Here is a 25,430-nt window from a genome sequence, read left to right as displayed (position 1 = left end):
ATGAAGCCAGGGCAGATGCACTAGGGCCTTGAGCAGAGAGCTCATATGTGGGAAGGGCAAAATGGGGTTAAGGAGCCACAACTTGGTTAGGCTAGAAAATTAAGGACATAGGACTCCTGTGGGAGAGGAGGACTCGGTTTTGGATTCTAGATGTCCCATGCACCTTCTCCGCTTCATCTCCCTGTATTTCACACCACTATTTGACGTACCAGGTGGTATTTTATATATTTTTCCCATGTATCATCACTCTCTCTCCTCTAGAATATAAGTGGCAAGAAGTATGGAATTATTCTGTTTTGGTCACTGTTGCATCTTTAGTTTCCAGAAGAGGATCTGCACATAATGACTATGTTTTGAATGGCTGGATGGATAGATTGAGTCTGGATCACCAGGGGTTCCATAGTACTCTCCCCACCTTGACCTCTCAGAGACCCCAGGTCATGGGAGAGCCACCAGGAAGCCTGGACAGTGTCACCATGTTCATATGTCTGTGTATTTGGTGCTGCCCTCTGGAGGAGGTATTGCTGCAGAGATTGTAGTGATCTCAAGAGGATTCCTGTGGTCCAGAGTGCTGTGTCCTACTGGGAATGCAGCTACTTACGTGGATTAATTTTTAAGGGACTTTTCAAGTTTCTGAAACTGGTCTCATTCTTGCCCCACTATGGGTGCCGGAAGTCCTAGGCGGTTGTATTTCATTTCCTGTTGTTGTCACTGATCTTTCATCGTGACCCACTTCTCCACTTTCAGTGTGTACCATGCCAACATGCAGCATGGCTCTGTGCGCTGGCTCTGAGGCCAGACCTCCACAATCCCGTCCTGAGCCCCTAGCTTTGACATGTTACTTACCCTCCCCAAACCCCAGTGTTCTGGCCTTGGAAAAGAGAATAACAATAGTACTTCCCTCGATGAGTTGACATGAGGATTAACAGTAATCATATATTTTTTAAATCTTAAAAAGAGTGCCTGACATCTAATAAGATACATAGACTTGGAAATTCTTGGGATTGCTGGAAGGAATTCTTGGAGAGGAAGGTGAAAAGGGAATAAAGGCAGATTTTATTTATCTCACAGAGTTTGGCCAGAGTCCTATGGCTAAATATACTTTAACTTTGCTGTTTTTAGATTCCCCTTAGCCACCCTGAAAGATTATTTTGGAGTGTTGTTGGGTTTGATCATGTGGCATTAAAAGTGCCACATGACATCTGATATCTAGGAGATAATAAGAACTGGACAGTACAATTAAAATCCCATCATCCAAGAACACCACAGGGGGAACAAGCCATGAAAGTACTTCTACCTCAGAAGGAAGGAGAGAGGGAATCTGAAAAACAACATTTTAAGCATCATTTGCTTGATACAGTAAAATAGTTGATTCATCTTAAATTTTGCTCTAATAAATTTGATCTACTGAAGAATTTCTTCTTGCTGTGGTATATAAAATCCATTCTTCAATTAACCTCAGTGGTATTTTCTTATACTGAGACTGTTCTGATAAAATTGCAGTCTGTGCTTCATGGTAATAGTGTTGGCAAGCACTTCTAAGAAGCCCACAGGATGGTAGGAAAGACTTAAGCCTGGAGGCCTTGTATGCAGCCTGTTGTGGTGTTAGGTAACAGTGTCCTGCAAAGAGAGAACTGAGTGGGAGTCCCTGTTTCACTCCAAAGGGAGATGCTGCTTATGGTTGTCTTTATAGTCTACTACCTCACTACAAAAAACTTAAAGGGACTCACATCAAAATAGAATAATAAAAACTTGAAATAGAATATCAGGACAAAGAAAACAGCAACTAGAATCATGCAACCCTGTGGGTGAAATCACTAATGCAAGTGAGTTTCATATTGAGTGCCCTGTTTTAGAAAAATAAAGGTCAAGAGAATGGTGATCCGTGATGCATTTCTCATCACTGGAAAAGAGGGAGGATGTGTCTTCCATGGGTCAAGGGGACAGTCTACTATTCTAGCACAATTCTATTCTAAAATGACTTTCTATGGGAGACACTAAATGATCTGAGTTATCCATGACAGCATTTTCATAGCAAATGTTGTTCTGAACCAGTTTCTGAATTAAATGAAGTTGGGGCCCTCATATTAAAATGCCATGGAGTTGAAGTGATTTTTATAGCCTTGAACAGGCTATACTCGAACTCCATTCAGGGATAGCATTAGACATCCCATAGAGGAAGATGAATGACCTGGTACTTTAAATGATCTTCTCTAAATCTTACTTCTACCAGAAGGGAATCTGTTAAAGAACAGAGAGTAGGAGGTGTTACTTCCTGTCCAGGGCCTCAGAGTGCTGGTACTACTGATGATGGAAAATCACAGATGGACTTTGCAACCTGGTGAGCAGTGTCTGATTTTCAGTTGTGCCAGCCTGCAAAATCACCTACCTTCTAGAAGTGGACAGACTCTTATAATTTATGTAAATTATTATTGACCTAAAATTTAAATCCCCAAAGTGTTTATGTAAGATAAAAATCCATATTTCATAACTATGACTAGGAAAAAGTGACAGCGTGAGCAGGTAGTATCTTTAAGGAAAAGTCCATATTGTCAGCTATTGTCTTCATATTCATACAGCAAATGTTTTTGAGCTGGGTGAACCGGGTTATCTTTTTGTATGTCTCTGCATATGTGTTTTTGTTTTCTTAAACCCTTTTTGCTCTTGGATATATTCATATGTCTTTTTTTTTTTACTTTAAAGTACAAAAGTATAAGCACTTTTTGTCTCAAGTCCAATAATTCAGAGACATAAAGAAAAAGCTAATAATTCTCACATGTACTCCCCATGTCACCATCCAGTATTAACAGGTCCATGAGGATTCTCCTACACCTCACTCTAACCTCAAATAACATTCCTTTTTTCTTTAGTACAGGGGATTGAACCCAGGACACTCGACTATTGAGGTTTACGCTCAGCCCCCCCCCCGCCCTTTTTGAGACAGGGTCTTGCTAAGTTGCCCAGGTTGGCTTTGAACTTGGGATCTTCCTACCTCAGCATCCCCCACCCCCACACTCAGTATCTTAGATTACAGGCGTACACCACTGTGCCCAGCTTCAGATTACTTTCTTAACTGCTCTTATGCATCTAAACTTAAAGGGATGATATTGCTGATTTTTAAATGGAGCTATATTTATTTTTGCTGGCAAGTAGGAGAAATTTCCTCCTAATTATAATTGATTTTCTATAGTGTGCTTGTTTGTTTTGTCTTGAGGGAACATAGGGGAAACGTGATTATCACTCTCCAGAATAACTTAGAAGGTAAAGACCCCACCTGCAAACAGAACCTGACCAAACTTGAAAGGATATGATAAGTAGGTATTTTTCTGATGATGGCATGTTTCCTCTAATGTCAACTTTGGTGTGTATAATACAAGTTTAGAGATGCTCATTAATTTGGAGACCAACTCCAGTATCAGATCTAATATATCCTATACATCCGTCTCAAAAGTCTATACCTGAATCACCTTTTATGGAGCTTTTGTGAAACAAGGAAGTAATCTGCTTCATGGTATTACCTACTGTGAGTTTAATAAGTGTACAGCAACAGCCTGACCTAAGGTTGTAGAAAGGATGATTAGAAAACCTGAATATATAGATATAACATCATTTTCATGTCTATGATAATATCTGACCATGAGAAGTCTGAAACAAACTGAATAACTGCTATAAAAGCAGGACAGTTTTTTGTGGAAAAGCTCACATAGCCATGGTGCTGGAGACATTTCTAGGTGCCCAAAATGGCCCCACAATCTCTGTGCTATTATGCACCAGAGAGTCTTTCCCATGTTTAAGTTGTTAGGCATCACTAGTAAGAAGGGTAAGGGTGTGTTAAAGGAACTCTAGGCCAACCTTTTTCTCTTCACACATTCTCTCTACTCGGCTCCCACTCAAGAAACCACATACACACTGGCAGGCTTGCACACTTGCATACTTTGCAAAATTTTTACTCTTAAACATGAAGACCAGTCATTATAGATATGGGCTATGTATCAGCAAATAGACGTTGTTGCAAGGGACATACAGAAGGCAATTTAAGTATTCCCATTTTACAGATGGGAAGATAGAGGAATATGGTAGGTATAGGAACATGGGAAAAGAGTTCCAAGATGGAGGACCCTTTTGGCAGTTAAGTGAAAAGCAGGCCCCCTTCCTGGAGACCATACCTCTTGTTAGCCTCACTGAAACAACATAAGCATGGCCATCCTAAAGCAACCTGAAGGAAGAGGCAACGGCTTCACCACATCCAGTTGGTTAATCCCCTTTCTGTCAATCACTTGCATACAAACTGAATAGACTATAAATTCACATTTTTGGAGCCACATGGTCAAAATAGCACTTTATATTCAGTGTGAAATTCTTAAAATGAAACCCAGCTGGCAGATGGGAAGGATTGGGGAGGGGGGCATATTGGGTGTGCAAGGGGTTCATGATTTTCCAGAGAGCTTTCTATGCTTTGTGCAGATACAGAAATATTTTTAAACATCTATGATGCAGCACAAATGAATTTCTCAAACCTAGATTGTAAGAGTCTAATTTATAATATTTCATAAAAACCATTTCGATAGTTATACAAGTCATTCCATTGAGACTTGCCTGCAAGAATAGAGTAATTTACAAACATTTACAAAAATGTTTTCAAGTCTTCCATGAGGGCCAGTTAATAAATTATGTCTTTCAGTACTTGAAATAATTCCTTGCTTTAATAACCTAATATATGAGAGCAGGAGAGAAAGAGGACAGCTAATTCAGTTCCATCTCCGCCTCACATGCAGAACTCCCAGCCGTTTTGTGGTACATCTTTATCTCTTCCGCACTTTCTTTCCTTAAGTTTCTTAGGAAATATCTTGAGTCTTGGCAACTTGAAGGGTCATTAAACATATCAGAACCAGGCAAACCCCACTACAGAGCACAATGCTCTCGGTTACTGATCCAAACCTTGCAACACTTGAGTCTTACCAGACACCTTTCAGGTTTACCAACTCAGGTCACTCCTGCTGACAATGCCAAAAAGCAGTTCAACCTGTAACCATGTTACTACCCACTTGGTGTCTGAGACTTCATAGAATAAGCAAAATTCAAGTATTACAGCAGCTGTAAGAGATTTCAACTTTCCCAAATGTTTTATGAAAAACGTGTGTTGCGTTTAGCTACTAATAAATGTGCAGGTTACATGTGCTGTCTGTCTGAATGAGAGGCTGGGGTCAAATAAGCAAGAATGTGTTTCTCTAATACCAGTTTCTCCAGAGTCACATATTTTCTTCTTTCTGTGTGAAAGATTAGCTATGAATATGCACTTAAAATTTTTAAAACGTATTTCAAGGACTTTGAAGTCTAGGTCCCTTATGCTAAATGTGATGAAGACAAAGTATCAGGTAATACTCACTGACAATAAAATTGGACACACAGAGGTGTCACTTTTGTACATGATTTTATATTTTCCTATTGCTGACACCCTTAGTTAAAAATAGATAATTGGCATAAACTGTCATTGTCAGGCATTAGCATTATATGATTTTTAACTTCAAGTGCCATTATAGAATCATTTTACAAAATGGAAAAATTAATCTGGTAAGTGTAAAATGAAACATAATACTTTCCAGGTAAAATAGGACTCTTCTTCAAAGCACTGAAATTGCCTGTTCCCTAGAAACCTGTGGGAAATAGTAATCCAAAGGACTGGGTAAAAAAAATCTCAGGAAAATTTTCCTAGTCATTATATGTACTATATAGTTCTGTGTCCAATCCTGGGCCTAGAAAATAGATACAAGTTCTATTTAGAAAATATTGCACATGTGCATTCAGAATAAGGTAGTGTTTAATTTTTAAAAGGAGTCTATATTTACTAATGTGGTATCAAGTTGTAACCATAATATGCTTTCATAGTGTGAATATTTCTATAGGAAGCTGCAAGGGTGTGTATATATGTGAGTGTGGAGCTGAGTGTTTTAATTTTGTTGCTTTCTACTCTCCTTCACAGAAGGATTTGAGGTGATAGACATGAGTATTGATTCTGACAGTGGACATGTTTTTATATATCATTCTGAACTTCAGACTGAAGTAGGTGTTAATGACTTCCCCTCTGAGAAGGCTTTTGATTCAGACATGATGAGAAGTGTGATTGGAAATTTAGGGCAGTAAGTGTAGAGGTAGAATTCTACTGACCTGATCTGAACTGGTAATTAAATAGTTAATCAAGAATTAATGGGGCTGGGGATATATAGCTTGGTGGTAGAGCCCTGGGTTCAATCCCCAGCCCCACCAAAAAGAAAACAAAAGAATTGGCTAAAGTGGGAAGTCATTTTTTAAAATTGTATACCCAAAGTAATTTATTTTAATTTAAAATATACTTATGGTATTAATCTTTTGATATTGGTCCAAGGCCTTTTCTCTGAGCATGTAGCCTCTCATCAGAGTTGTTATATGTCTGATCTTTCATAAAACAGCCATTACCTATGATTTCAGCTTCTGTTTCCTTAAAATAGAACCATGAGTTTAAAAACATTTGGGAAGCAATCTGTACCTTTCCCTCCCAACCCTTTATCTTAGAGTTTTAGATAATGCTTTATTTAAATCTAATCAACAGCAGCTTGCTTTCAGTGACTGATCTTTGTGGAGTTGTTTGAACACATTCCATGTAGATTTTCATAAAAATAGAAATTCTCTTTTCAAGTTCATATTCGTCTGTTGGTGTCACATTTAATTAACTTACTTAATGATGAGAACAAATATGATTGTCATAATGAGAATTATGTAGCAGCTTAGAGAAAGAAATGAGCAGACACATCTCTGGTGGAAGACAGTCTACCATTGTGAACGTGTGGAGACCATCTTCTGGTGAGGCTGGTCAGCAATGTATAGGCCTCGTCAAGCATCATCTTGCTCCTAGACAGTGGACAGTCAGTTAATCTTGCAAGATTAAGTAGAGGTTGATCAAGAAAGCCTTTATTGTAACTGTGGACAATATTGCTTTGGAACCAACTGAAGATTTGTCCTTAGCTGTGACTGCTTTGTATTCAGCCTTCAGTCCCTCTCTTTGATTAGATATGCAGTGAATGTCATTGCTGTGTCACCTGCTTTTTCTTCACATCACTTATTTCTACCTGACCTGACTACTTACTAAATCTCTGTCAGTCTCTTCCATTATCATGCAAGCTCCGTGAGGAGAAAGATGTGTTGTCACCTTTTATCCCCCACAGCCAGAAGCAACAAACTGTGGAGTGATGGCTATTTCCTTGGTACCCTTGGTTCAGCCTAGTTTGATGTCCTGACTGGGTTCCACAGATACCTGATTCTTCACTTTGAACCCCTCCCTGGGTCACTCCTTGCTGGGACTTCTGGTCTACTTTTACATAGACCAGTCCAGGTCTTAAATCTCTGGATTACAGGGAGGTGCCTAATGACTTCCTGCTGCAAAACCATGGATTGAATCATTGGCACAATCTTCATTCTTTAATTTTTACCTTAAAAGATCCATTCAAAGCCAGATTTCTCAACCCAGGCATTGTTGGCTTTGGGGGCTAGAGAATTGTCAGCTGGAGAAGAAGAGAAGCTACCCTATGGATTGTAGAATGTTCACTAGCATCTCTGGTCTGTACCCGCTAGATGCCAGAAGCACTCACCCTCTGTGTGTTTCACCCATTGTGACAACCAAAAATGGCTCCAAACATGATCAGATGTCCTTTAGAGGTATCATTGCCTCTCCCTTCTCTGGTTGATGATCAGTGGTTTCAACTAGTTGTGGGGTGGCAACTGGGACACAGGGTGACACTGACAGTGCTGTGGTAAATCTAGTCAGTGGCTTTTTGAACCTTAATGTCTCCTATTCTCTTTATATTCTGATAGTAATGTTCTCCAGACTTATTTTGCTCAGGCTTTATACTGCATTCAACTAGTCCTATGTGGGTTGTTTTTTTTTTTTTTTTCCTGGCTAAAATTCCTTAGGGCAGATTACCATTTAGCTTTTCTTGCCTCAGACTGCCTGCCAGCCTCTTTCCAAGCTCATATTTCTCAGTTGCCAGGATATTAGGCTCCTGGCTGTATTGCCAGAAGGAAAAGAAATTCTCTCCCCTTGACTAGCAACATGGCACTTTGTTATTAGGCCACATGTTACCTGTCCCCCTTTCTCAGGTGTATTATTGGGGTGGTTGTCAGCTTTTTGTGCTTCCCTGTTCCCAACTCTCCATGCTGTCCTGTTTTTCCTCCCAGTGTTTCCATGGTGGCTTCTTCCTGTAGCCAGAGGACAAACTGCTGACAGGAACATCCTTTGAATATCTCTGCATCTGGACAGAGTCATTGGCACCCTCCATTGGCGGCCAAGCAATGCGTATCTTGCCATATTTGTGTCTTCTGTTTAAGGCCCAGGGATTTGAATTGCTCCAACATCTAAATGTTGTTGTTGTTAAGACAGAGTGCTGCCATAGTACCACAAGGCCAATATTAAACATGTTTACTTGGGTCCATATAGTCATATTTTGTTTTGTTACTACTATTATTGCTTTATCATGCCCAACAGCTACAAGATTGAGATGGGGAAAATAGTGTTCATTACAAAAACCAAATAAAGTTGAAAACAAACTATTTTTAAAAAATTATGTGTCATGGAAACTGAAAATCAGAGTGGTTATTTTATTTTTCTTATGTTGCACAAGTAGGAGGAGAAACTGCAGGGATGAACCTAGACTTGTCTGATATATCATGGTATTTTCACCTGTTTGATATTTTACCTATTATCTCTTAAATAAAAAATGGGATGGAAACATCTACTATGTGGTGGGCATTGTTTAGATGTTTTGCATGTGATTTTATTAATTTTATAATTCTTTTGAGAATGTGATAATATTTTTCTATAAGATGAGAATAAATAATAATTGTAAAAAAATTGTGTGTCCATAATAACCTTCAACCATGTATATAAGTATATTTGTCCCCAATACTTTATTGAATCAGAGAATTCTTCAAGTGGTTTATTGAAGTACCCTGGGGGTACAAATAGTGAATAAGCAGAGAGCATAGTTAGACCCAACCAAATCAGAATCATGTTCTCGTGGTTATCCAGTCAGATAGAAATTCACTAAAGTGTAATAGCAAAGGCTGAATAGGAAGCATGACCAAAAACCTTATTTAAAATATGTGGTTGATTTCTTTTTACATAATTTTAGTTGTAGATGGACACAATACCTTTAATTTTTGTTTGTTTGTTTATTCATTCATTCATTCATTCATTCTTATGTGTTGCTGAGGATCAAACCCACTGCCTCACACATGCTAGGCCAGTGCTCTACCAACAAGCTACAACCCCAGCCCTATGCAGTTGATTTTTAAGAAAACTCAAAACATGAAATCGAATCAGGAATTGTCATTCATGTGTCGGTTAACATCAAGTTACCTATAGTGTTTTATAAAATAAATCTCTGGTGAATAAAGTTTGATGTCCACTGTGAGGCAGTGATAGATTTGAGAAGTACCACACCCAGGGTTCGTCATCTTCTCAGCTGTTTTACAAAATCAAAGGCTATGGTTAAACAAACAAACAAACAAACAAACAAACAAACAAAAAAACCAGTGCTTTCTGCAATACAAAAGCACCAGTTCTCAGTATTGGAATGTCTTGGGAGCCTATCCACAAATCCGAGTCAAGGTTTTCAGCAAGGCAAAGGAAAATAATCTAATTGTGTGGGTCCATATCAGTTACTGACACAATTTATTGGTAATTGATGAATTGTCTTTCTTTTTGAAATCCCCCTTAACTCCATAAAATACAGAACTCATATCTTCAACCTGAACTTCATAATACCATGCTGTCTGCCCCCAGTCCAGCCATTTCAATATGCCCAGCTAATGGCTATTAAGTTAAAAAAAAAAAAAAAACTTAAAAGAATCAATTTCATGGTGAATGCATCTAGTTAAGCAAGCCATTTAAGCAACATTTTACTCGTGTGTAGCAGACCATTTTATAAGTTACTGATAGCTTTACAAGCCTGTGTTTCAGACAAGCTAATTGGTTGTCTCTGTTAGGTGTTTGGAGCTTTCACTCATTAACTTCCTTTCCTGTCTAGTACCTACTTGACCAGCTCCTGTACATATAGGTAGGACTTTTAAATAACCATATTCTGTTGCCAGGACAAAATTTTTCATACATAGATTTCTTCCTCTTACCATATTTGCTTTCTTGAAATAAAGGTAAATCATGGAAGATAGAGAATCAAGTATGCTATCCTAAAAGAGCATGGTACCAAAAATCAATGTTCTTTCCAAAGAGTGGAATGGAAATGATTACAGAAAGGAAGGAGTGAAAGAGGAGAAAATGATGTGCTGTGGAAGCCTGGCTGCCTCTGTAATTAATGACTATATTATAGATTGTTATTGAAAAGTCTGATGCCTGCACCTGCATGCAAAGACAAGTGTACTGAGGCTTGCTGTTTTGCGTGTGTCAGTGCTTTCCATTCTCTCAGATAAGAATTAGATGCTTTGTTTGGACACAGATTAAAGGAGTAACTCAAAACACAAGTATCCTATGGATCTTGAGATTTCTGGAGTGGTTCTTTTCCAGGATAGGTTGTTTACTTTTCTGTTTGCAAAACAATTCATTGCAGCTGCCTGTAGGCATATGTGTAATAGAGTTTAAACCAATTAAACCTACAGTTTTGAAACTGTTCATGAAATCCCATCTCCTGCATGAAACCTTGGCCTGATTAATTGGAAAGAGTGGTAACTTCTCTCCAGTACTCAATTTCCTTCTTTACTGACATTTTAATGTAGGATGAAATATGTTACCTATTTAGTTGCCTTTTTCATTATAACTTAGCTCTTTAAATCTATTTCTAAAAAATAAATGAATAGGCTTTTTATGTATAGCATTATACTGGATACATAGAGAACATAAAATAATTTTTTTCATTGTCTGTGCCCTTGAAGAACAGAGGTCTCGCACACATGAAAGAACTAGAGAATAATTATCCAAATCTGGTTTATCCTATAATTGAAAATGGTTCTCACCACAGACTTGCAGAAATGCTTCATCCCCATTGAGGCTTAATATCCTAAGCAATTTATGCAATAATAATAGTAATTTTTTTAGTTGTAAATGGACACAATACTTTTATTTTATTCATTTATTTTTATGTGGTGCTAAGGATGAAACCCAGTGCCTCACATGTGCTAGGCAAGTGCTCTACCACTGACCCACAACCCCGGCCCTGCAATAATCATTTATAATGCCAGTTATCAGAACATAGTGGCTCATATAACTAAAAAGGTCATAGGTTACAGATATTTGGCGCAGTTTTATCCAGAAGTGTATGCATTATTCATACCCACTTTTCTGTAGTTTTTTGTCTTTCTTCATGGACCTGTGTCCTCAGAATTTATTTCTTAGGTTCTTTCCATTTGATAGTAGATGGCTGCCTCATTCAGCATTCATATCCTGCAGACATTACCTAGAAACCAAACTTCAACTCTCATGACCTTGTGAACTTCTGACTCTAGTTGGTCCATACTGCTAAGGTATCTTTCAACATGTGAACAAATAAATCCTCTTTATCATTTTAAGTCAGCTTCAGTTGAGCATTCTATTTCATTCAACCTCAGGCATCTTCAGATATTCATAATTTGGTACTAAAAGTGGGATTTACAATAAATGATCTCCAAAATGAGGCACTGGTTAAAACGTTGTATGGAAAGAAATAAGGCAGACTCTTCTGCCTGTGGCTTATAAAGTTCCAACTCCTCTTTTCTGAAAACAGATTATATAATATTTTGCTTTCTTGTACCTTGATATCTGTCATCAACTCTTGTAACTATAAAGATAACCAAAATGTGAGACATACACAATCCAATTGGATTTCATTTTTACATTTGTAAGAGCTTCTGTCCTGCAAAATAAGAATAATAGGAGAAGAACTTAGAGCGCTATTAAATCAATTAACAAAGTAAAAGAAATTGGGACAGAATTGTATATAAGGGTGTGATAGTCAACAGAATGTCATTAAAAATGAAATGATTCAACCTTAGGAAAGTAGGAAAAGCAACAAAACCAAACTAAACCCAAAGCAAGTGGAAGGAAAGACATGGTAAAGATGAGACTGGAAATAAATAAAATAGAGATCAGGAAAACAATAGAAACAATAAAACCAAAAGTTAGTTTTTTAAAAAACATAAACAAAATTAATAAATATTTGGTCAACTAATAAAACAAATTAAAAAAAGGAAGCTCAATTACCAAAATGAGGTATAAAAGTGGAAAATCACTTCCAGTCTTACAATAAAAAGGATTGTAAGAAAATACAATGAAAAACTGTAGGCCAACAAACTAGATAACTTGGATTCAGTGTACACATTCCTATATTAAAAGTAACTCATCAAGAAATAGAAAGTCTGAATAGAACTATAACAAATGAAGACATTGAGTTAGTAATCAAAATACTTCCCAGAAGCAAAGCTCAAGTCCAGATCACTTTACTACTGACTTCTACAAACAGTTTAAAGAATTAACAGTCTGAACTATTCCAAAAAAACAGATGAGGAAAGAATACATCTCCATTCTTTCCATGAGGCCAGGATTACTATGATACCAAAACCAGACAGGAAGAACACTATAAATATCCCTTGTGAATATAGATACAAAAATCCCCAACAAATACCAATAAATAAATCCAACAACATATAAAGAAAGGATTATACTTTTGGGAGTGGGTACCAGAGATTGAACTCAGAAGCACTTGACCACTGAGCCATATCCCCAGCCCTATTTTGTATTCCATTTAAAGACAGAGTCTCATTGTATTTCTTAGCACTTCACTTTTGCTGAGGCTGGCTTTGAATTCACGATCCTCCTGCCTCAGCCTCCTGAGCCACTAGGATTCTGATTATAGGCGTGCATCACCATGCCCAAGTGGGATTATGCTTTTGATGTTCAAGTGTGTTTTTATCCCATGAATGCTGTTTCAACATACAAAAATCAATGAAATATATAATGTTAATAGAATGTGGACAAATACATATCTTAAAAGATAGAGCAGAAGTGTTTAACAACCTAGAATTAATATATGACTCAGAAATTCCAATCTTAGATAAGAGCCAAGAGAAACAAAAACGTATGTTTTTACAAAAACTTAAATCTTAATAGAATGGGATGGGGTTGTGCCTCAGTGGTAGTGTGCTTTCCTAGCACATGTGAGGCACTGGGTTTGTGAGGCACATATAGATAAATAAAATAAAGGTCCATTGACAACTAAAAAAAATATTTTAAAAAAAATGTTAATAGCAGCATTATTCATAATAGCCAAAAGGTGGAGCTAACCCAAGTGTCCATCACCTGGTGAATGGATAAACAAAAGAGGGTATAGAAGTACAATGGAATATGGTTCGGCCATAAAAAAAAAAAAAATGAAGTACTCATGCATATTCCAGTGCATGAACCTTAAAAAATCATTGTACTAAGTGAAAGAAGTCAAACACTAAAATTCACATATTTATATGATCTCATTTTTACAAACTATCCAAAATAAGCAAATCTGTAGAGAAAGAAAGTAAATTGGTAGTTCCCACAGCCTGGTAGAAAAATAAATTGGGGAGCGACTGTCAATAGTTAAGCAGTTTCTTTTTTGAATGATGAAAATTTTCTGGAGTTGGATGGTAAAGATGGTTTCACAGTCCTGTGAGTATGCTAAAAACAACTGAACTGTATACTTCTATGGGATGAATTTTTATAGCATGTAAATCAAGTCAGTAAAAGAAAATGAAATATCTGTAAATCCAGATAGATAATAAAATATGTGTTGAATAATTATAAAGTCCCTGCAGGGTGTGGTGGTGCACCTATGTAATCCCAGCTACTCAGGAGGCTGAGGCAGAAGGATTGCAAGTTCAAGTCCATCCTGGACAACTTGGTGAGACCTACCTCAAGATAAAAACAGCTGGGGATGCATATCAGTAATAGAGTGCTTACCGAGCATGCACAAACCCTAGGTTTAATGCCCCAGTGCCACAAAAAGAAAAATAAAGGAATTGTAAGGTCTAACCAAGTAATGGAAGTAGCGAAAGAAATTAGGATTCTAGGAGAGGGTGTCCACTTTTGTGAGTAAAGAGTGAAGTAGGTAATGGTAATGTGTATCTAGGAGAGAACAACTCCCTTTGAACCTTTGAAGAACATGAAGTTCTTGCAGTTACAGAAACTTTTTTTTTAAGGGCTCAATTTGTCAATGAGTGTCTCCAAAAATTTTAGTTGAAAACCAACTCAAGTTTAATGAAATGAGAACCTCATGTTGCATGGAATAATAACCCATCTCATTTGGGATGAGAAACTTTCCTTAATGAAGAATATTTTTAACCCTGGAAGATTTGACATTAAGAGTATAAAAATAATAAAACGTCAAACTCACATTTTTAATACTTTCAATTAAAGTATATGCTGGATGTAGGTCAACCAGATAAATTGCCATTTTGATTCTTATTTGAAATATGTGATTTCTGAATTGATCTCTCCTTTGAAAGGTATGAGAATTTAAAATGTACTAGAATTTGAGAGCTATTGAATTTATAACTTTATTGGAAGAAACGTTTAAGAATTTTCAACTTCCTAAAGATGTTTTGATTATTAGACATGCTAAAATGCTTAAGAATAAAATTAAATACATTAAATTTATAAATGGAGCTACAAAATGTTTTGGTGATTAAATAAACTTAGTTCATAAATGGATCTAAAGAGTATCAGATGGTCTGGAGGTATAGTTTAGTTGGTATAGTGTTTGCTAAGCATATGCATGAGGCCCTGGGTTCAATGCCCAATACTGAGAGGAGAAATTATATACATATCAAAGGCACCCAGAATGGGATTGTTAAAATCTAAAAGAAATATAAATAGAACATTAAAATTCTTAAGTTGAGTATTAAAGCTTCATCAAAAGCTAGGCTTTTAAGAACTTTTTTTTAAATGTATTTTTTTTTTTAGTTGTAGGTGGACAAAATATCCTTATTTTTTTTATTTATATGTGGTGATGAGGATCGAACCCAGGGCCTCACACACGCTAGGTAAGCGCTCTACCACTGAGCCACAACCTCAGCCCGAGGCTTTTAAGAATTTAATAAACTGTATATTTTTTTCTAAAACTGCAAACTAAGTATTCCTGTGTACCAAACATCTCTTTAAGGACACCAAAAACCTCAGACTGACAAGTCACAGACCATGTTATCTCATGGAGTGAGACTTGGTGGGAAAACTTCTATGCCCAGCTAGTTCTTGTGGCCTTTAGAAAGTCTCTATACAAAATAAAAACAGGCAGAACAGAGAGAAGAAATAAAATATGGCTTTGCTGAGAGATGACCCTTCTGCGTGCTAGACTACAGTTTAAGCATCTGAAATCATAACTGGAGCCTAGCCAAGTTGCAAAAGCCAAATTCTCTATCCCACTAAAATGTGAGCCAAGCAAGGAAGAGATGGTCTAACATGTTGAGGTCAAACTGAGTCCCGGAAAGCGTGATGCCTCAGACCCCTCCCAAACACTCCGTGACTCCCTGCTAGACAAAATAGAAAGTTGCAAAATGTTGTAGGCCAGAGGCTGGCAATATTTTTTTTTCTGTAAAAGACTAAATAATAAATATTCTAGGCTCTGTGGGACATACCATGTCTGTGGCAATTACTCAACTTTGCTATTGTGGCATGAAAACAGCCATAGATAATACTTAAGTGAATGCGTGTGCTGTCTTCTATTAAAACTTTATTTACAGGGAATTTATGGTGTGTGGGTACCATGGAAGCAACCCACAAAGGCCACTGTGACTGAGGTTCCTTCTAATTTTTAAGTTTCTTCTATACCATTAGGACCTTCTCTTGAGGTGACAGAAAGACTCTGGCTGGGTCTTAAAAGATGAGAGAATATTTGTAGGCTTCTCCTTACAACCTGTAGATGGAGGAGTTTTGAGTTTGAAACAGGAGTTGGAGCAAAGGCCTGCAGGCAAGAAGCTGCCCAAGCTGTAGAATCCTGGAGCACATAAGTGGAGTGGTACAGACACTGGGTATCTTCCATCAGTTCCTGAAGATAGGATCATCCATACCTAATTGCAATTCTCAGTTGTCTGATAAGCAAGCTTTTTGAATAGAGAAATAAAATAAGCCCCCGAGATGTACCCAAAAAATACATATATAGAGAGAGAGATGTAATTTTTTCCTTATCTCTAAAAAGTAAGCAAAAATAGGATTGCTTATTAGATCCTAAGTTCCACCACCAAAGCAAATGGCATCATTTTGTTTGCTGTGAGGAATTTCCCCATACAATGGGAGAGCAGGTTTCTTTTTAATTATTTTCAAAACATATAACATTCTATACACGTTGGAGGTTACTGACTGGGAAAGAAGACTAGTAATAAGGATGAGACTTAATCCCAGGTAATAACCTGCAGTCATTGTCTGGTTTTTAATGAGTCCAAAGTCAGGAAGACTGCACTGAACTTTCGTTTCCTTAAGAAAGGAGCCATGCTGTGGAAAGTATGCTTTTTACATTACACACCATCCTTGAAATCAAGCATCCATTATAAATAGGCACTCCCAAAGTGATGGTATAATATTGGTTAATGTCACATAGTCATCTTCTGGTCCATATTAGTAGTACTCACTAAAAAGTAAATAATATCCATTCTTTGGAACTGTAGCATATTGGTTTTATTTGTGTTATTTATTTGTGTCTTTAATGACATATTTAGTACCTTTCTAAGGATTTCAAAATCCTGCAAGCAGTACAATGAAAAGGGGAACAGCTGGTGCTTCTCTCTAGACGAACCTTTCTTTGAACAAGCTGCCAAGAATGCACTCTGAAGAATCTTAATGATGTCCTGCCACTCTATCTCCAGGCCCATCCTGGAGCCGTGGCGTGGGCAAAGTTCTCTGACTTTGGTGAAGGTTACCAAGTTAAGCCTGCTCCAGGAGCTTCCATAATTAAGGCAGCAAACACAGACAAGATTTGTACACTCAGTGATGTGTAGTAAATGTTTAACAAGCAACTCTCTGGAAAGAGAACAGAACTGGTCAGACGCACTTGCAGATTTCTGTGGTGTAAATACTCCAAACCATGGCTGATTTCATGACTTAGATAATTTGACATCCTTTTGCCTGGACTTGGAAAGAGAATAGCATGCACAATCAACTACTGGTAGCCCATGTCAGGTGGCCCCAGCATGCACCAAGAAGTATTTCAATACAAATATTTCCCCCAGAAGGACAGGTTAATATAATAGCTGTATTTGCTCCAGGGATTAAAGAAAGAAGTAAGGATGTAGTCAGGAAAGGCACACTCCCTTTTAATAAAATTCCACAGTAAATTCATACTCTCTTGGCATCCTGTGAATTGGCACCCACACCACACTTTTACCAGTTTAAAACCAATATGAGCTTAACTTAAAGACCTTTATTCACACAATTTTTTGAAAAGTACAGGCTAGGCAGTGGAAACTTTGTGGATTTAAAATTACAAGAAAATGCTGGGGTTGTAGCATAGTGGTAGAGTGCTTGCCTAGGAGGCCCTGGGTTCAAGCCCTAGCACTACAAAATATAAAACAGAATTAAAGAAAATAATGATGGGCTCAAGATTGTTGTGTGAGCCACATTCCTTTGTATTTACTCTGCCTTCTACCTACCAAGTTCCATGATGGTGGTTCATTTTCTTGACTTTCTGTGTTGTTTGAGATACTCACCTCCTGGTGACCCATCATGTGGGTTTGAAGGAGCTGGTGTTCATCCTTCATGAGACTTCATCCCTTTCCCAGAGATGAAGAAAGAACATGCCTTTATTTCTGAAGTTTCTTTTAGCAGCCCTGTATCAAAATTTTTATTTATTCAAATTGAGTTCCAGGTTGTAAGAACCATTCTAAATAACACTATCCCTCTTCATTGGAATCATTTGGTTGGGTTACTTCCAGTCATATCTAGGGTACTAGAAATGAGTAAAAATGCTCTTAGTAAATTACATTGTACTGAATGACGTTTTGTGGTCACTAAAAAGCCCCAGAGGGAAATTTAACTGTATAATATAAATGATGAGGACAGTGTTCTGGTCAGGCTGCTGTTATTTCTGTCTGGATTTTTTCTATTGTGTCCACATCACTGGAAGCCCATACACTGGCTCATGGAGGCTGGCACAGGTGGCTCCCCCCTTCTGCCTCCACACACTCAGCATAGTCCTCTTCAAGGGATGCTGATGGCATGAGTGAAACTATGGGGAGTCCAACCTTCAAGTGATAGTTTACAAAACGAACGGACTGATCCCCACCCACCATAATCCATTAACAACCACCTTCAAGCTTAAGAAGAGTCAGTTATAATCTGCTAGTTTTTGACCAAAGAAGCATGTGTGTTATTATTCATAGATGGGGATCTGGGGAAGGATGGGGAAGTATTCAGATTCCATGGGGGCCCAGACAAAGGCAAGAGGTACCTGCATTCCACATGGGCTAGAGCAGCAGTTCCCCACAGGGCAGGACCACCCAGGTGATGATTTGAACCCAGGAAGGATGGAGCATTTTTAGTTTTATCAATTACTGATTGGTGCTAATGGCATTTAGTTTCCTACGACTCTGAGTGACATAAACTATAATGAGGGATGAGCCACCTGTGCCAGCCCCCATGAGCCAGTATATGGGCCAAGTCCCACATAATATAAAACTGTCATACATCCTGACTCATTTTTAACTGTCTTACCATACTTTCATGTGGATCAAAACTCTACTTATAAATATCCAAGCTTAGAACCTAACTCTATTTCACATAAAAACGCTGAATAAAACCTTTCTGGAGTGTTCTCCACCCTCCCCCACACTGTCCAAGGTGCTTAAAGGAAAACCAGGTCACCCCTGGGCCCACACTATTTACATGATTTAATAACAAAAACAGAAAAAAACAGGCTGGGGTTGTGGCTCAGTATTAGAGCACTTGCCTAGCATGTGTGAGGCACTGGATCTGATCCTCGGCACCGCATATAAATAAATGAATAAAATCAAGGTCTGTCAACATCTAAAATAAAAATATTTTTTAAAAAACAGAAAAACTAAGCAACTTATTGTCATAAATAAAATCAGTTTTGCAGGTTTTTAAAAAGGAAAGAGCTATTATTATAGTTCAGAAATTATTTATGTGCTTTCTAAAAATTTAGTCCCACTGGGTTGACAAGAATTGAAAGTAAAATTTTTGAAACTGAAGTGAGGTCAAGACAGGAAATCGGTTACCATCCTTCAGATCCCCTTAGTGATCCTGTAGCTAGGAAAGGCCTATCTTATGATTTCACTACTCAAGGAAGCATAAAGGACATGTCCTACCCTGTGAGAGGGTCTCCTGTGATCTGAAATGTTTCCCCAGTTTAACAGCTGCTACAGACATTAGCAACAATGAGATGGTCCCAATTCTTCTCTGCGCTACTGAGACTTTATAGCTGAGGTGATGTGTCAATCATGGGATACAGCAATGCAGATCACCCTGCAGTGGCAAGAATGAAGAGCTCTGATGACATAGCTAAAATAGGTTGGCTACTGATGGTGGCTTTGTTTTCCCATCTCTAGGGTGGACACATGGCCACTAACAAATGCCCACACTCTGGGTATCCTGAAAATAGCCAGATGACCACAGGTTGCCAGGCAGCTGTATTCTGATGTCATTCCCCCAAGTGTTCTCTCCAAAAGCCAAAGCGAAACATTCACCAGCTCCTCATTCCCAGCAGTTTTCAGTTAACCATGACATTTAAGCAGCTGATAAAGTATTCACAAGACTTAAGTTCATTTTCTCTGAAGTCATCTTTAAAATTTTTATCTTGATGAGAAAATGACCTTCAAAAATTAAATCCATCATGAAAAATAAATCCTTGCATCACAGGCAGGTTTTTTAAAATTTTAATTTTAAAAGCAATTTCAGATTTAAGCATATTATCTATATCTATCAAACCTAAGCACCTTTCTTTATAATTATGCACCAACATCTACAAGGACAGAAAAGTAAATGGTAGACAGACAAGTCAGAGTAACCATACTGGGAAAGTATAATCTGAAGCTAGGGTAAATATAAGAAAACAAAACAAAAACATTATCCTAAAAAAAAAGAAAAATCAAAGTTAGAACACGAAGTCTTCCCCATTCTCTTTCTTGTGCTGAGTTGACCTGTGTAGAAACAGGAAAAGCCAGGCTACATTCAGCAGCACCCACTGTCCTTTGATCATGGGTGGAGTGCCCAATCTTGTTTTTAAATTGATAGTATAAATTGCACGGAATCCTTTGGATACTAGTGGGGTGAATATGGCAGGTTAGGTACCCACGTAGGTTACAAATCTGAAAATCTCAAGTTACCCAGCGATATTTGTCAGCTTAACGCCACCAGGCTTCTTTATCTTTTGACCACCCTGTCATCACAGCTTTCATTTCCTTCTCATGTTTAGTATTCAGCAGAGCAACTCCTGGGGCATATCTGCCTTCGGACATCTTCATTTTCTTCCAAGTGAGGCTATAGGAATGTATTTTCAGTCGCTTAGAAACAAATCTATCTAATGGGTAGCTACACCTCATGGGTTTTTTGTTGTTGTTGTTGTTGTTCTTGTTTTTTGTTTTTGGGGGGGGGTTTTGCATCTAGTCAGTTATGCAAAATATCGTGAATTGCTACTATTTTTTAAATCCAACATTGTTTTCAAATTAGCTGTGAATGTGCTGCCAGCATCAATTCTGTGTCATTTTGAAATGAACCACTGGAAGAAGTATTGTTAGTAAAATATACTTACTGGCTTGGTGCTTTCGTTAATTTTAATATTATTGAATTTCTTGTGACTGGCACTCTTCCCAGTTATTAGTAACATTTAAAATGCTGTCCTTTTGTATTTGAGGTTATAAAATGTGGCATAGGTACAACTTCCTTCATGTACCAGATTTAGGACATTACATGATGTCCTTTGTCTGATGAGAAGTATTATTGATTTAAAAATACCAGAATGCCTTAGAAGCACAGCAGTCCCCGTTCCTGCACCCAGTGATATAGTCTGAAGCCTCACTTTTTGGGAGAAGCAAGAAAATTCACATCTCCCGTTTATATCCTCAGGAGCCCACTCCCCTTTCTTGCAGTGAACTTAGCCACAGTTGCCTACCTGCCTCCACCCCCCTGCTCATCACCCCCTGCTGCTGGCAGAAGGCCATCAGCTGACTGGCAAGTTCCTCCCTCTGTGGGACAGAGTTGGTCTCTGATACTAGTCATTGCACAAGTAGTTTCGAATTTTCTTGGAGGTAAATTGTTTTCCACACCCTGATGAAAAGAAACTGAAAAAATGGAGTTTTTATTTTTAATAAATGAGAATTCTCTGGCTGGGATGGCTCAGTGATAGAGCACTTGCCTAGCACATATGAGGTCCTGGGTTTGATCCTCAGCACCACATATAAATAAGTAAATTAAGGTATGGTGTCCATCTACAACAAAACAAATAAATGAGAATTCTCCTAACAAGGTGATTTGTGAAATACACGGGGCAAAAAAATAAATAAATAAATAAATTGTGATGGGATTCTTAGTACTCTGCAGAATCAGAATCAGATTGATGATGTTTCTTCAATTCTCAGATATTCTTTTTTCCTAGAATAAGTATTTATTGTGAATTTGTTAGCATTTATAAGATGACTTTTGGGACACACTTGAACTATAAAATGTTAGCATTTTCTCACTCCTAAATTAGCATAAAAATTTGGTATTTCTTATATATATCGTCTTGCTCATATGAAAAAATATACAGACATATTAATGCCAGTTTGGGTGATGTATCTTTACCATTGACATTTGTTCTTGCAATGATACAAGCAAAATGATATCACACGAGAATGGCCTAAGACTGATCCACTTTTTCTGGGCCATGCGTTGACTCAAGTAAGACACTGGAATTTTCCATGGCATGTGGGATTTAATAGGATTATTTGATCAAGAATGTCTTTGAACAGTGACTTTTCTGCTGTTGCTACTTGACTATATTTTATCTTATATAAACCTTGCTGGGCAGTAAGTGCAAAGTTCTGTCCTATGTGATTGGTGTGTGTGAATGAGGAGCTTCATGAGCTCTGTACTTGGTCAGACACTTTGGGAGAACCCCATCAATCCTTCTGGAACTCCTAACAATTGGATATTGATTTAGTCAGAAGTTGGTAATGTTAGATGCTGTTGGTCAATATCCTAGCCAAGACAGTAAGAGTTACTTCTGACTGATTTGTTGATGGGCCTTTATTTTATTCTATATGTGGTGCTCAGAATCGAACCAAGTGCCTTACACGTGCTAGGCAAGTGCTGTACCACTGAGCCACAACCCCAGCCTGTCACTGGTTATTAACTGAAAAGTTTTTAAGATAGCAAATATGTCACCTCTGTAACGTTATAAAGTTTTGACTTTTCCCTCCCAGTAAGTTCAGGACTGGCAGAAAAAAGGTTGGGAGACTTAATGCATGTATGTAAATGTATGTTAAAAATATATTTTTTTTTCTTGCACATGCATGCACACTCTGTTTCTGTACTCTTTCCTAGAAAACTCTTTCATAGGTCTCAGCAGTAGACAATGCAAATTTGAGAGGAGAGAACAAGATAGTTTAAATTAGTTTTTGTTATTGTTGTTTATGTCCTTGATGGTCAAAATTATCTTGAGTAATTGATACAGTACATACTATAGGTTGTCACCAATTTAATAATGTGCCAAGGTGAGAGTAAAAACTGCTCTGCTACCATTATTTTGGTGAAATGGAGCCTTCTTGGTGCCTGCAGTGTATTTTGTCTTGTGCCACAGTGCATATAATTCTTTCTCAGACTTCTGCAGACCTCCCGTGCTGTTGTGTGTATGGATGGAATGGTGTCTTGCAAGCAGGTCACCCACCCCTAAAGAAAACACTCTCAGGTCACATCATATAACCCCTGTTACAACAACAGCTGTGGGCAGGGTTCTAGAAAGTCCTAGACATCTCAATTCCTGTAAATTCTTCTTGAAATTCCCTCATTTCATCACTCCAAATTTCGGTATGAGAAAGTGTCGGATATAATCAATAACATCTTTATCTCTATTTTCCCCCTTTAAGATCAAAAAGTATTTTGAACTTGAACCACTTGCTCGTGGAAAACGCTGGATTCTGCAGCCCTGCTCGCTGGATGACATGGATGCACTGAAAGACAGCTTCTCTCAGCTGATACATTTGTTAGAAGAAAAGGACCACGAAGCTATGAGAATGTGAAACCTGGCAAAGAAATCGGGTTCCCAGAAGGCCTTGAACCTCCCATGTTAGTGTCTCATTTTAATTCTATTTTGGTATCAAGACTATCATGACTTCAGTCTCTGTTTTCCTTTAGTTATTTCAGACTCTCATCTCTCAAAGTGAATATTATGTAAGTCAGGTGAATTATCATCGGCATTAACGACAAGTACACACTACTGAGAGAATTTATTCTCTGTTTACCACTAATTATCTTCACCGCATGTCTCCTCCTTCTGTTGTTCTAAGCATCTCTTCTATTCTTTGTGCTAAAATGGATGAAATTCATGGCTCACAGAAATCAAATCCCTTGTGAAGAACTCAGAAAGACTCAACAGTACCTTGACTAATTTTCCCTGGGCTTGGGAGTGGAGGATTGTGTACCCGGGACCCCACAATATTATGTATGTCATTTCAAGATCTCTGGGGGTTGAGTTTTCTTAATTTTTTTATCTTATTTTTATATTTTAGGGTTTTTTTAATACCAACCTTATAGAATATGAGTGAAAAAATGAGTACCAAAAACTTCGATTAATCCTCTTATGAAAGAGTATCCTACCACAGGAAAATTAGGTTTGAAGAACTTAAAGACCAGATGCATAGTGTTTCCTTGATCTATCGGAGGTCACACTCCTTTTCCCCTTTTAAGAGCAAAAACACTGTTCTAGTTTTGTTTTGTTTTTTTTGGGGGGGGGGTGGGTGTTTTAGGAAACTTAGGCACAATGCATACGTCACTGATTGCATTTGGTCAAGTCCTCAAATGTTTTAGTGGAACAATCAGCCTCCATAAAGCCAAGCTACAACGTAATGTAGTTATCTTTTTCTAAAAACCAGAAATGTTTGATTGAAATAGAGAAAATAATTTTTAAAAAATAAAAATTTTAAAACAGCCAAACAAAGCATAGTTTATACTGGTTAATGTTTAAGCTGGCAAGAATTTGACAAAGACAGATTCATCTGTGTATTTATTCGTTATGTGCTAATATAGTTTAATGGAGTCTTTTAAAGCCTCCATCTAGTTAAAAGGTCTATCAGTATTTCTATTATAAACCTCTATTTTCAGGGGTTTCAATGTGCCCTTAAAATGTGCTGGGGCTGCAGCAGATAAATAATTTGAGGGCCTAGCTTCAGTCTTTGGAATGAATTTTTTTCACTTAATTTAAATGATGAAATTGCCTAGAGATAAATGTACAGTTTTAGTAAGGTTTAGCACCTGTGACCTTTTCTAAATCAGGAATAATCTATGGATATTGAAGTTCATAGATGAAATCTTCTTTGGCACATTTTGTAGACTTTTGACCATTGATTGAAATACTAAGTGGACAAATGATAGAAAACTGCTCCCTACACCTGAGCAATAAAAACATGTTTGTAATTTTTAGGTAGCATAGACCGATACCCAAATACCACTGACTCACGCTGTCTCACACAGTGACATAAAACCTCATAATTCTCCAGATGATATAGTTCAGACCCTTCACATCTTTCAAACACAGTTTTTGCTATTTGATCTTAGAAATGGATCTTACTGAAATCATTACCTTTGAAGCATCTAAAACTTCTTTTTGTTTTTTTTGTTTTTGGCATGGGTCAGAAAATATCCATAGTGACTTATATACAATTGTGTCTACATTATCCTGAAATATTTTTAGCACTGTGTAATAATCTGTGAGCAGCACAGAATTGATATTCCCATGACCAGTTACACAATTCCTGTTTTTATTTTGTTCTGTTGTGCTCATCTTCTCTGAAAAAAATAAATGATTATTAGGCCTTGCTTTCCCTGCAAGTTCATTAAATGTAAAATGTCGTCTCTTTAAGATACTGTGGCTGAGTGCTCCTAAGCCATCTGTTAAATGACTTCCCGTCGTCTGTGTGTGTTCATGTGCACGCCAGGGATGGGCCTCTCCTCAGACCCACGACTGTCTGTAGCATCTCAGCCGTCAGAACGAAAACATTATCAATCAGTACCCAACAACAGCTGTTTTTGACAAGTTTCTGTCTGACGCCTAATGCTTTACAACTGTCAATAAGGCTCCTTCTTTGTCTAGCAGGTTGGAGCTGGCCGTCTTGCTGCTTCAGTGTGGCATCCTGTCCTTGTAACCCTAGAATTTGCCATGTTTGGGAAATCCACCTGGGGGGAGGGGTGGGCCTGGGCGGGTGGGGGTGCTTGGGTTGGGGGTGTATGTCCTATTCCTACT

General features: G+C 37.8%; 1 protein-coding gene across 1 annotated transcript in view; it reads left to right on the top strand.

Moving 5' to 3' along the window:
• Positions 1 to 25,007, top strand: part of Arl15 (ADP ribosylation factor like GTPase 15) — a 389,889-nt gene extending 364,882 nt beyond the window's left edge. The window contains exon 5 of the mRNA XM_046456278.2: positions 23,059 to 25,007. Coding sequence (XP_046312234.1) covers positions 23,059 to 23,211 — 153 coding nt within the window. The 3' untranslated portion in view covers positions 23,212 to 25,007. The remainder of the gene's footprint in view (positions 1 to 23,058) is intronic.
• The last annotated feature ends 423 nt before the right edge of the window (positions 25,008 to 25,430 follow it).

Source organism: Marmota monax, unplaced genomic scaffold (genome assembly GCF_021218885.2).
Source record: "Marmota monax isolate L192 unplaced genomic scaffold, Marmota_monax_Labrador192_F-V1.1 WCK01_AAM20220418_F8-fsc00037, whole genome shotgun sequence".
Taxonomy (NCBI): Eukaryota; Metazoa; Chordata; class Mammalia; order Rodentia; family Sciuridae; genus Marmota; species Marmota monax.
This window is presented reverse-complemented; position numbering and strand designations above follow the sequence as displayed.